Consider the following 12,584-nt stretch of genomic DNA (forward strand, 5'->3'; position numbering starts at 1 on the left):
TTGTAAAATATTACAGATGTGAATCTAAAATAACTTGTTTTTAGAAGTAGATCTTCCAATTTGACCCCAGGGAGTGGAGAGCTGAGCAGTGAACAGTGCACCCAGGTGAGTTCTTGTCTTGGGGTTGGATATGTTTATGAGTAACTGAGAAATTGCTTCTGGTCACTGTTGGCTGAGTGCCAAAGAATTGATGCTTCCGAATTGTGGTGTTGGAGAAGACTCTTTGAGAGTCCCTTGGACTACAAGGAGAGCATACCAGTTAATCCTAAAGGAAGTCAGTCCTGAATATTTATTGAAAGGACTGATGCTGAAGCTAAAGCTTCAGTACTTTGGCCACCTTATGCAAAGAGCCGACTCATTGGAAAAGACCTTGATGCTGAGAAAAATTGAAGGCAGGAGGAGAAGAGGACGACAGAGGACAAGATGATTGGATGGCATCGCCAACTTGATGGACATGGGTTTGAGCAAGCTCTAGGAAATGGTGAAGGACGGGAAAGCCTGGCGTGCTGTGGCCCATGGGGTTGCAAAGAGCTGGACACGACTAAGCAACTGAACAACTGTCACCTTACAAAGAGTGCTTCTTTTTTCAAAATATGTTTTCCTGAACTCATAGTTTTTGTAATTTGTACTACTCTTTTGGCCTTTAAAATCCTTTGGCTTGGGTTGTATTTTAACTCTGTATCTGATCTCCTTATTAAATTGTAAATTCCTAGAGAGCAAAATAGGTGGGCCATGTTTGAAGAGTAACAGGTTGACTAGAGTGTAGGGACAAGTAAGTGTATAATTGGAGAGCTGGAGATAGAGCTAGTTTGGAGATAGAAAACAGAGTGCTCTGAATGTGAATCAAGACATTTTAATTTTTACACAGAGGTAGTCTTTAAGGGTTTTAGCATAGAAATGGCATAATCCAAGCTTTGCTTTAGAAAAATTAATCTGGTTCATGTGTCTGGATTGGAAAAGAGGTAAAATTGAAAAGAAAGGATTGGTCAGGAGGCTTAGGAGAAACCTCAGGTGAGAGGTGGTGATGAGAGCTTTGCCAATGCAGTTGGAAAGGGAAAAACTTATTGTTGAATGGAGTGAATAGTTTTTAACTAGGAAGCATCAGCAACTCAAGGACTGGACCATTCTTTCTCTTCAACTGTTTCAGGTGACCTCCTTGCTACAGTTGGTTCATTCCTGCAGTGAGCAATCTCCTCAGGCCTCTGGACTTTATTATGATGAATTTGCCAACCTGATCCATGGAAGGAGGCTAGCTCCAGAAGTCCTGGTGAGGCCAAGTATCTTTTCTTAAAACAGTGAAGCTCAAGGGCTGCTTTACTATACATTCTTCAAATCCTTCTCTCTGTTGTATTGCAAAAATAGATGTGCCTGTGAGCTCTCCCATATTCTAATTGGGAAGGCTGTTCTGACTCACTCTGTCCCAGGCCTTTCTTCTGAGGCCTCCTTCACATACTAAGAGTGAGAATCATGATCATTTGGTTAATGATATTGTTAAAAGCCACCGTCTATTCTGTGCCAGGCACTGTATTAAGCATTTTTCATGTATTATGTCTATTCCACATCAGAATAATGCAGTATGTATTACTTGTATTTTCTTTTCAGAAATGAGGAAACAGGCTTCAGAAAGGATAATAGTTTATTTAGGGCTTTATAGGATGTACACCCTGGGCTACACAGACCTTTTTGTTTGTTTGCTTCCTGAAGGAATGGCTTGGGCAGACCATCTTTAATGATTTCCAAGATGCGTTTGTGTTGGATGCCTGTGATGTTCCAGAAGGGTAAGTGCTGTTTACCCACTGACATGGTTATATTGGTAAAGAAATTTTGTTAGTTATGTTGATAGCTGGTACCAATCTCAGAATGTCTTTGACTTCATCCAAGTCTATCCTACTCCTCCAACTTCCCTCCTCCCAACCCTAACACCCCAGCAGTCCCAGCTCCAGGACTGCTAGAAGATTCCCCACTTGTTCTTTCTCACTTCTCATAATAGAGAAGACTGGTTTGTCCTAGTGGTTTTTCCCATATAGTTGCCATACCCTGATGCTGGGACCTCACATTCTGGGTTCTCTTTGCAGTGATTATCCATTTCCTGTGAAAGCACTCTACGGACTAGAAGACTACGATAGTTGTGATGGGATTGTCATCAACCTCCTGCCACTGTTGTTCTCTCAGGACTTTGTGAAAGATGGGAGTACACGGACTTCGCAGGAATCAGACCAAAAGTCAGTATACTTTTTCTTCTCTAAAACCGCTGTTGGTGTGTTGAATCTTGACAAAGAATGACACAGTTCTTGTTCACAAGGAATGCTACAGTTCTTGTAATCTGTTGGCAACTTGATTGAAAAGCATTTCTCCCAAGACAGGTGGTATTTGGATGCATTACCAAGAATGGATCAGACTCCTTGTTTTCTCCCAGATCCTGGGATTGGGATTTGCAATGGCTCATGACAGCCAACAGATACTTTGTGAGGCTGCTTTTGTTTCTGTTTCTTTTCCCCACCTGGGAATGTGTTTGTGTACCTATGCCAGTCATGTGCCTTCCTTCTGTGTTACCCGTACTTTATCTTAATGCGTGGATATTTCACACTTACCTGTGTCTTCTTCCCGTTCAGTTCATTATTTATTTGCTGAGCATCCACTATGTTCTTTGTCATGTTTTTAAAAGTAGACATTTATTTTGGGCAAAACTTGTTAATTACAAGATCGGGGTCTCTATAAACATGGACTAATATGTCTGTAAACTGTGACCTAGAAATGGATTTTCCTTCCCAGATTGGTTTCTCCATTATGCCTGGCTCCCTATTTCCGGTTACTGAGACTTTGTGTGGACAGACAACATAATGGAAACTTGGAGGAGATTGATGGTTTATTAGGTATAGAATGAAGTTATCATGTTCTTTCTTCTTTGTAACCTTTTTTTGGTAAACTTAGGGAAGTGGTACATTGGTACTTGTGGGGGGACGGGAGGGAATTTTCTAACTTTACAGAGACTTTTAAGTTACATTTGTTGATGCTGCATGGTATGAGGGTATTTTTGAGACTAACTGAAACTTGACCTTAAAATATCCATTAAAGGGGGAAATAAGTAGAAGGAGACCTAGCTCTGGGGGCAGCATCCAGGTTCTGTTGACTTCAACTAAAAGAGATTAGAAATGTTTGTTCTTCTCTTTCAGATTGTCCTATATTCCTCACTGACCTGGAGCCTGGAGAGAGGCTCCAGTCCATGTCTGTTAAAGAACGTTCGTTCCTGTGTTCACTCATATTTCTTACTCTCAACTGGTTCCGAGAGGTGAGCAGTTATTGGGATGTTTCACCTACTGTCTGTAATTTCTCTAGAAAGGAAACTATTTTCTTGGTTCCCATGAGACTCCTTAAAAATTGTCCACCAACCTCTAACCCCTGTGTGTCTCTTTGGCGATTGTGTCCCACCCTTCCCTAGTTACATGCACCTCTTGATGTAGCCAAATCAAAATGCTTAGAATTCACTTAATGTTGCCCATGCTTTACTGCTTCTAAGCCTTTTCACACTATTCTGCTTCCTGCATGGTATAACTTCACCTTCTCCACTGTGAAAATACTGTTCCTCCTTACAGGTATGTGCTTAATATCTCGATTTAGTGAGATCAAATGAAGATAGTTTTCACCATCTTTTAGAATATATTTGTACTTAATGAAATGCACAATAATAATGAAATACTTTGAAAATGACAGTAACATCTTATATCTATATCACATTTCCTTTCTCATGCATATTGTTTCTAAGAATATTTATTCACTTTAATGATCTCTTCTTATCCCGACAACTGTATTATAGTACAGGCAGGGTAGGTATTACTATCCTTGCTTTATTCATATGAAATTGCAGTTACAGAGAGTTCAAAGTCATTAAAATTTATCAAACACATGTGCCAAATGCTGGGCTAGTTTCTTTATTCACACTTAATCCACACAACTGCATTCCCATTTTATAGTTAAAGAGATAGAAGCACAGAAAGGTTCAAGACTTGGCCAAGGTCACACAACTGGTAAGTAGCAGACCTTGGACTTGTTTCACCAAAGGTTGTACTCTCTAGCTGCAGAGAGTTACTTAACTTCTGTTAAGTTAAGTAACAGGTTCTGCCTTGTTACTTAACTAGGAATAAGTAGAACTGGTATTAAAAGTTAGGTCCTCCTGTATTGGCCCAGGGTGTTTTTTCTCTGCAGCACCTTGCTGAGAAGACTTTGATATTGCTCACTCGGCTCACGGATCCTTTCACTGAATGGCTCTTTTAGCCTTTGCTGAATAATGCAAATGAGGTTAAAATCTGAACAGTTCACAGATATGATTTGTACTTCTACAGGTTGTAAATGCCTTCTGTCGGCAAAAGTTGCCCGAGATGAAGGGGAAGGTGCTCACCCGATTAAAGCACATTGTAGAACTGCAGCAACTCCTGGAAAAGCACTTGGCAGGTGAGGGAAGGGTCCCGGCTGGGAACCCTGCTGGGCAATAGTGAGGAGATAAGAGGACAGCCTTTAAGCCAGACTCGATGATAGCTGCCCCTAATTCATGTGGGACAAGAAAATGTTTGCTCAACAGAAATTTTTAAAAATGAATACAGCCATTTTCCTCCCATTGTTTTCTCCAGGAGACCTTGGTGTTTGAGAAAAGACAAGATATAAAACATTGGTTGGGCTTTTGTAAATTACTTTGGTTCTTCAGATGTCAAACTTCCAGTGCCCTTTACCTTCCTGAACATCACCATGAGTACAGCTGAGAGGCCTCTTGATACCCTCTGACCATTAAGAAAACTTGTTTTACAATTCTAGCTTGATTTTCTGGGGAAAACAGAGCCTCCCTCAGGCTCTCATCTAAATAATTGTGTGTAAAACAACTATGTGACCAAATATTGCTACTATCTTTAGATTTTAAATGTAAGTTTATTTTTAGTTCTTAGCTGTTTGGATACTTTATATCTTTATTTAGAATGATTTTATGTTAGTTGACCATAATCAGTTAATGCAGTATTTCTATAAGTTATCTTTGGCCATTTTACTGTGCCAAAATGGTTAGCGTCACATGACCTGCAAGCATCTGATAGATAGTCAGCCATGCTTGGTAGTTCTGGAAACTAGATTTTAGCTACTTGGGTGATGATCATTCAAGTTTAACAGTGGTATATGGTTGGTATACATTGAGCTTCCTGCTCTCTGTTTCAGTCACCCCAGACTATGTTCCTCCCCTTGCAAACTTTGACTTGGAAACTCTAGAAGAAACACCTCATACCAGTACTGCCGTTTCAGCAAAAATCAGAATGAAAGGAAAGACAGGTATTTTCTTTTCCTCTTATTCCGTCTCCTCCTATGTGTTGTGTTGAGTTGACTTAGAGGTTATGTGTGTCAAGGCATCAGTAATGGGAGAGGTTATATAACTGAACCCATTCTTTAGCATGGTTATCAATGAACCGTAACTTAGGGTTATAAAATTAACTTCTTCATCTCTAGGTAGTCTTTAGCAGGTTGTTTCTTGAAGGCAGTGATATTTCGCAAACAAGATTACTGATTATTTCAGTTACTTTTCTCCTCTTGAAACATAAGGAGGAAAGAAACGAAAAGCAGATGGCGGCAAAACATCCTCCCCTGATGTGCTTTCAAAGGACGATAATTCAGAATGTGACCCTACACTAGCTGAGAGGAGCCAACAGGAAAAGGTATTGGAATGATGAATCTCCATGAAGATGTGTAACAACCCAGTGAAATTAGCAAGGGCTAGCATTATCCTATGCATTTCACAGAGAGAAAAGTTATGGAAAGGAGAGGTGAACAAACTCTGATAGGCCTTGGAGTGACCCTGTCAGTAGCAGAGGTTGGGTGAGACTCGAAATATTTATCACTACCACACACTGGTTCTTCTCATTATTTTCTTGATCATATTACTCCCTTTTTTGCACCCCAGGAGTACTTTGAATTATCTTGTAGCAATTATCAAATTCTGTCTTTGGATGTATTCTAAATATACTTCTTTTAGCTTTTTTTCCTCATCTGATCCCAGATTATTCCCTTCTCAGTGAATTGAGATAACACAAAATGCTTAGCATAGTTTCTTAATACAGATACTTAACAATTTCCTATAATAGTACCGCTCACAGAGTTGGTTTGTGAAATTGCTTAAACCACATGGATCCCAGTTATTTCTGTTCTTTAGCTATTGTTTGTGAGTATTTGTTATGTATAACTCCTCTAATCTTCCCAAAATCAAGTTTAGTATTGATACCTATATATAATAGATGAGAAAACTTAAGACCCAGAGAGAGTAGGTGACTTGTTCAAAGTTATACAGTTAATAAGTGCTTGAGCAAGGGTTTGAAGCCAGATTTTTTGGTCCATAAGCTCACAGTTTTCTGGTCCACACCATAGTGCCTTGATTTGCCTAGTAGTTCATCCCTAAGTGGAAACCAACCAAGAGTCTCAGTGTGCAACCTATATCCCAGTGTTACATTGGGTACTCTGTCTCAGGAATATTTTGAGACCTTGGAAAAAGAAAGTTGATAAAAGAATGTAATGAAGTGTAACTTTTTGTATAAAGTAAATGCTTAACTGCACTTTGAAACCTTCATTTAAAATTAGATTAATAAAGAAACCTTGTTCTGTTGGTTACTCGTACTTCTTAGGAATTCAGAGGGAAAGAAGAAAAGACATCAGTGTCATTACAGAATTACCACGCTTTTTTCCGAGAAATGGACATTGAGGTCTTCTCTATTCTGCGTTGTGGGCTTGTGACCAAGTTCATCTTAGATACTGAAATGCACACCGAAGTAAGTGACAGAACTGAGATCCCAGAACTTAGTCTTTTTTTAGGAAGTTCCTCAGCTCTCTTCCTTTTTCACAAAAAACACCATGACACTGGGAGAAGTAGGACTCTGGCTTCCAAAGCCTTTATATGTGAAAAAGTAGATAAATAATTATCCTCATCATCTTGATGTTTATAAATCTAAGTTTTGGTTGTTTTTTTTTCTTAATAGTACATTAGACATTACAGAAGATCATGCTAATGGTGTGATCCTTACTTTAGGTTGCTAATAACCAGCTGTTTGGATTACTTTATAAAGCAGCACTATTTTGGTTTATAGTTACTCAGTGTTCTTTTCACTTTTTCATGATATTTGTTCAGTGTCCATGATATACTTGTTGAGTCAGTTTTTTGCCACTCACCTAGACATTGGCAATTCAGTAGTACATCCAACATGATGCTCACCTTCAAATAGCTCATAATCTAATAAAGGAAGTAGACAACCAGTAGTACATGCTATGTGCATGATCTGAACCAAGTACCAGTGAAACTCTGAGGAAAGAATGGTATTTATAATGAACTTGAAAGTGGAGGACATTTACACAGAGAAGGTACTTTCTGATACAGGATTTCACCAGAAGGTAGAGGTTTTCCAGGTTAAAAAAATTTAAAAAAAAATGGTGTGGATTTTTGCCATAGATTTTTACAATGTGTATTTTTATAAGAATGTTTTGTTTTTTCAGTATTTCTATATCAGCCTGTACTTGGAGATTCTCCATAAATGTACGGTTAAGTGAAAAATTTGAAGTGAGACTGCATTGGATCCATTCTATTTCTGGTAGTGCAACGCACTTATAATGATTCTGCCAGTCTTATCTTAATAGTAGTGAAACGTTTCAGGGAGAGAAAATGCGAAAGAATTATTTAATGAATAGAGAAAAGCAAAAATTTCTTGAATTAGTCTTTTTTTTTTTTTTTAAATCCCAAGGTATTTAGGAAAGGCATCACTGGTCCATAGCTGGAAGGATATACAAGAGGCATTTATTTCTAGAGAAAAAGAGTGTCTTCTAAAACTATACTGCCTCATTACTATTTAATAATTTTAAATTTTGTTTTACTTAGGAAATGCATGACTTTGATTTGTTGACAGAGCACAACAGTCATTTATGTGAGGTGGGGGAAATTTCCCCCTTTCTTTTGGTAATGATCATATTCTTTACACATTGTAGACAGTAAAAACATGGACTGTATCCCCAAAAGATGGCTAGAGCATGTTGGGAATTATTCTTTCCTTCTTCCTTATAACAGGCTGCAGAAGTTGTGCAACTTCAGCCCCCTGAACTGCTTTTCTTGCTGGAAGATCTCACCCAGAAGCTGGACAACATGCTAACACCTGTGGCCAGGAGAGTCCCCTTCCTCAAGGTTAATACAGACAGGAGCACAGGGCCTGTCCTGTGGATTTGGAAACAAAGAGGTCTTAGTAGTGAATAAGTTGTCAGTTTCTCTGATAGTTTTTGGGTAGCGTGGTGGTAGGCCTGTTGCCAGCCCACAGTCACCTTGCTTTAGAAAGGAACTCTAAAACCGAGAAAACAAAAAGCCACCCAAAACAGAAGATGTATTTCCAAATGCCCTGAGAATTCCTGAATCCTGTTCTTTGCTTGGGTTTTGGTTTTAATACCCTCCCAAACAGCCTTTGTCCAAGGCTCAGCATGGTAGTTGGCTGTCTAGAACAGTCCACAAGCTCAAGTGTGTATCTAATGGACAATGCATGCAGCATCTGGGGAAGCAAATAGATGATAGGAACAGCAAAATGAGAGAGTTTCAGGTGTGAATGTTTAATATATCCAGTTACTTGATTCTTCTTGAATTTAATATTTGGTCTACATTCTTATTAGACTAAATGATTTCTATTTTTGTGTGAGCTTTATCTCATTACTAATTTGGGGTTTGTACTTCTCAAACGCTGTGCTGTGCTTAATTGCTCAATTGTGTCTGACTTTGAGACCTTATGGCCTGTAGCCTGCCAGGCTCCTCTGTCCATGGGGATTCTTCAGGCAAGAATACTAGAGTGGGTTGCCATGCCCTCCTCCAGGGGATCCCGTCTCAAACACTGTGTACTCTATAAAAGCCAATCTCTTGGTTATTTGAAGATTGAGTTTCCTCTGTCAAAATATATCCCTAGTTTCTTCCTTTCGCTCTACCTGCTGATACAAGGTTTGATTAAACCCCATAACAGACTCTTAGTTTCAAAGAAGTTATCCAACAGTTTCTTTCCTAGTAACTCTGAATTTATTATAGAGCAAAGGAAACCGGAATATTGGATTCTCACATCTCCACCAGAGATCTGCCTCAGAAATCGCGTTTAGGGTTGTTCAACTGCTGAACCCCATGTGTAACCATCTGGAGAACATTCACAACTATTTTCAGGTCAGAAGCCTATCTTATCATTATAGAGATTTAGAAGTTGCTAAATGAACAAGAGATTTCATTTTTGGCTGAAAAATCTTGAAGGAAAATGATGGCAATTGCTAAAGCAACAGTCTTAAAAGCACCTTTCCCTTGTAGTGCTTAACTGCTGAGAATCATGGTGTAGTTGATGGACCTGGAATTAAAGGTCAAGAGTACCACACAATGTCTTCCTGCTATCTGAGGCTACTGCAGATTTTTCATGGGCTTTTTGCTTGGTGAGTATGTGGCAAGTACAGTAGGTAGAGATAATCAAGAATGTCCTTGCTTCTACCTGACAGTCACCAAGGCACTGAGGTGTAGAAAAGAAGAAAAGGACTCCAAAAGGTTATGTCAATATGACACTTACTTTTTCTGAAGTGTTTTTGTCTCTGCATCATTTAATTTGGTTTGGCACACTTTATCTGTTACTAACTCATTTGAAAATCAGATGACTTGCTCTTTTCTAACCTGTAACAAATCTAGCCATCTGATTCTTGGCTAGTTCGCTGTGGCACCCTTTCCCTAATAGCACCAGGGTGAGTGCTGTAAGAAGTTGTTACTCATCAAGTTGTAGATAAATTCCAGATTGTGTGGTAAAGAGCTGCAGGCAATGTAAGCCAGGGTGTCTAGGGATGCCTTCATGAAATTGTGGGACTTGATGGGTCTACCTTGGAGGGTAGATGGCTTTGGGGAGTAAAGGAAGAAACTGTAAGGCACGGCATGGACAAGAGTAGAAATGAGGGAGGTGTGTCCCTTACATGCTTCTGTTCCTCAGGGCTGGGTCTTGGCCTCTCTGTTCTCATACAGGTTTCCTGGGCAGTCTCAACCAAGGTTAAATTTGGGCTAAAATTTAACTTCTGAGCTATAGGCATTTAACTCCCACCTGCCTACTCAGCTCCTCCTTATACCTGTGTCACTGACAGCTCAGATTCATCACATCCAAAGCGTGTTTCATCCTCCCCACCACTCCTTCAGCTTTCCCTGGCGAGACAGATGGCACCACCAGTTGCCTGAGCTAGAAGCTAGGAGTTTTTCTTTGTCCCTTTCCTTCTCTCTACCCTTTCTCTGTTCCGCATCTGATCACAAAATCCTATTGAGTTTATCTTCTAGATTACATCTAAATGGCTACCTGTCCCCTCTTTCTCCACTGCTTCCAGACTCCTGTTATCTCTCACCAGACCTAGAACAGCTTTACAGTTGGTCTCTCTCTGCCTCCACGTTTCCTCTTTTGGTCCCTCCTTCATACAGCAATTAAAGTGATCTTCCCAACATAAATCTGATCATATCTTACCCCACCTTTGTTCTGATCGCCGTTATATTTCTCTTGAATTCAATCTCTTCTACTTAGCTTCTAAGGACTTATTATCTGACTCCTGCTGTTCTACTCACTGTGGTGCACTCTGCCCTCCAGTTATACTGAAATAATTTCAGCACCCTATATAGCATTTACCTAGAAGGCTACACATACTCATCCTTCTGCCAGGATCTTCACCTTCCTTGACCCCCCGTCTCTTTTAACTCATCCTTGAGATCTGGATTTAAACTTCAGTTCCTCAGGACCATCTTCCCTGACCCCTAGACTGGGTAAATCTTTCTGCCTCTCTTATCCCCACTTCTTTTCTAATACTCTTAGGATAAAACTTCTCACATTTTATTATAATTATTTGTTCATCTGTCTTCCCTGCTGGACTGTGAGCTCTATGAAGGCCTAGACTAGCCATTATCATATTCTCAGTACTTAAAAACAGTGCCAGACAAAGGATTTGAACAGATGCTTAATCAAGGAGATATGTGAGCGGCAAGTAAACATATGCAAAGATGTGCAGCAGTGTTAGTTATTAAGAAAATACAAATTAAAATTACAGCACGGATGCAGTAAAAAGACTTACCTTGCCAAGTGCTGGTGAGGATATAGAGTAATTGGAGCTCTCACATGCTGCTGTTGTGACTGTAAAATGGTATACTCACTTTTGAAAACCGTTTGGCAGTTCATCAGAAAGTTAGATATATACCCACCATACCACCCAACCATTTTACTGCTAGTAAAAGTAGTAATTTATCCAAGAGAAATGAAAGCATATGTCTGCACAGAGTTTTCTATATGAATATTTATTGGAGCTTCATTTGTAATATCCTCAAGTTGGAAACAATTAAAATGTCATAAAATGGTGAATGGATAACAAATTGTAGTGTCTCTATGTGGTAGAATACTAAATGCAACAACATGGATGAAAAAAGAATTATACTGAATGAAAACCAAGACTGTAAGAGTGTGTAGTACTTGATTCTAGTTATACTAAGTTTTAGAAAAAGTGTATAATCTTGTAGTGACAGAAAACTGTTCAGTGGTTGCCTCTCATTGGGTGGGAGGATGGAAGGAGGGCTGGATTACAAAAGAATACGAGGAAACTGTTAGGAATAGATATGTTTATTATTTTCATTGGGGTGATGGTTTCTTGGATTTGTGTATAAGTCACGAATCAAATTCACCATTTTAAATGCATGCAGTTTAGTGTATGTCCATTACACTTTAAAAAAGCTATTCAGGAAAAAAAAAATACAACATTATAGGCCCTCAGAATTAATTTGTGGAAAGGAAGAGAGGCTACCACTGGTGATGCGGAAATGTTTCTAGAGGAGTGAAAGTTCTAGGGGGTCAGGTTGTGCTGGGCCTTGAAGGTCAGGCAAAAGAAGGGTCATGCTGGCCTAAATGGATTGGAAAGGCAGCCAAAGAGACCAATGAAAAGATGTTGGTGTGATCCATGCATGGGATGATGATAAGGGCCTGGCCTAGAGGATGGTCTTGGCTTGGAAAGGAAGAGATAGTAGGAAAGACAATCAGAAGACAGAACTGTCAAGATTTGACTTAATCTGGTATGGATTAGACACTGATTTAAGCAGTTTCACAAAATTATTCCTATTTTTTTGTTGTTGTTGTTTGTTTTGAGAAGATTGACAGTTATCTCTAAAATGTATACAATAAAGGAGAGTTTTTTTTTCCCTTGGAAATAAACCTAGGAGGAGGACTGTTATAGATCCTTAAGAAAAGACTGTTTAGGGTACGCTTCAGCTTCTAGTCTGGTATTCAGAGCTGTGACTAGATTTAGCGCTTGAGTACCTTCAGTACTTGAGTTCTTGTTCTTCTGTTGATTTATTGATGGTACAGAATAGTGGCCAGGATCCTTAAATGCTGTCCACATAATCTTCCTGAAACTGAGCTCAGCTACCTTTCCTTGACTTTCCTTTAGGAGTGGATTCTGTCAACTTCAAAATAATAATTTACTATACTCAGCCCTTGGGATCCTTACTAGCCGACTGAAGCCAGGAGAGCGTGACCAATCCATGGAGGAGCTGCTCAGGTGGGCTGGAC

The 12,584-nt window shown here is 39.4% G+C and overlaps 1 protein-coding gene across 2 annotated transcripts in view; it reads left to right on the forward strand.

Moving 5' to 3' along the window:
- Window positions 1-12,584, forward strand: part of FANCD2 (FA complementation group D2) — a 51,046-nt gene that overhangs the window by 25,040 nt on the left and 13,422 nt on the right. The window contains exons 20-33 of one of the 2 annotated variants that reach the window (XM_027522179.1): window positions 45-105; window positions 1,148-1,267; window positions 1,705-1,778; window positions 2,076-2,222; window positions 2,773-2,873; window positions 3,174-3,289; window positions 4,341-4,449; window positions 5,197-5,307; window positions 5,575-5,687; window positions 6,648-6,791; window positions 8,075-8,188; window positions 9,065-9,193; window positions 9,332-9,450; window positions 12,463-12,573. In XM_027522179.1, coding sequence (XP_027377980.1) covers window positions 45-105; window positions 1,148-1,267; window positions 1,705-1,778; window positions 2,076-2,222; window positions 2,773-2,873; window positions 3,174-3,289; window positions 4,341-4,449; window positions 5,197-5,307; window positions 5,575-5,687; window positions 6,648-6,791; window positions 8,075-8,188; window positions 9,065-9,193; window positions 9,332-9,450; window positions 12,463-12,573 — 1,569 coding nt within the window. The remainder of the gene's footprint in view (window positions 1-44; window positions 106-1,147; window positions 1,268-1,704; window positions 1,779-2,075; window positions 2,223-2,772; window positions 2,874-3,173; window positions 3,290-4,340; window positions 4,450-5,196; window positions 5,308-5,574; window positions 5,688-6,647; window positions 6,792-8,074; window positions 8,189-9,064; window positions 9,194-9,331; window positions 9,451-12,462; window positions 12,574-12,584) is intronic. The other variant, XM_027522180.1, reaches the window with a different exon arrangement.

Source organism: Bos indicus x Bos taurus, chromosome 22 (genome assembly GCF_003369695.1).
Source record: "Bos indicus x Bos taurus breed Angus x Brahman F1 hybrid chromosome 22, Bos_hybrid_MaternalHap_v2.0, whole genome shotgun sequence".
Lineage (NCBI taxonomy): Eukaryota > Metazoa > Chordata > Mammalia > Artiodactyla > Bovidae > Bos > Bos indicus x Bos taurus.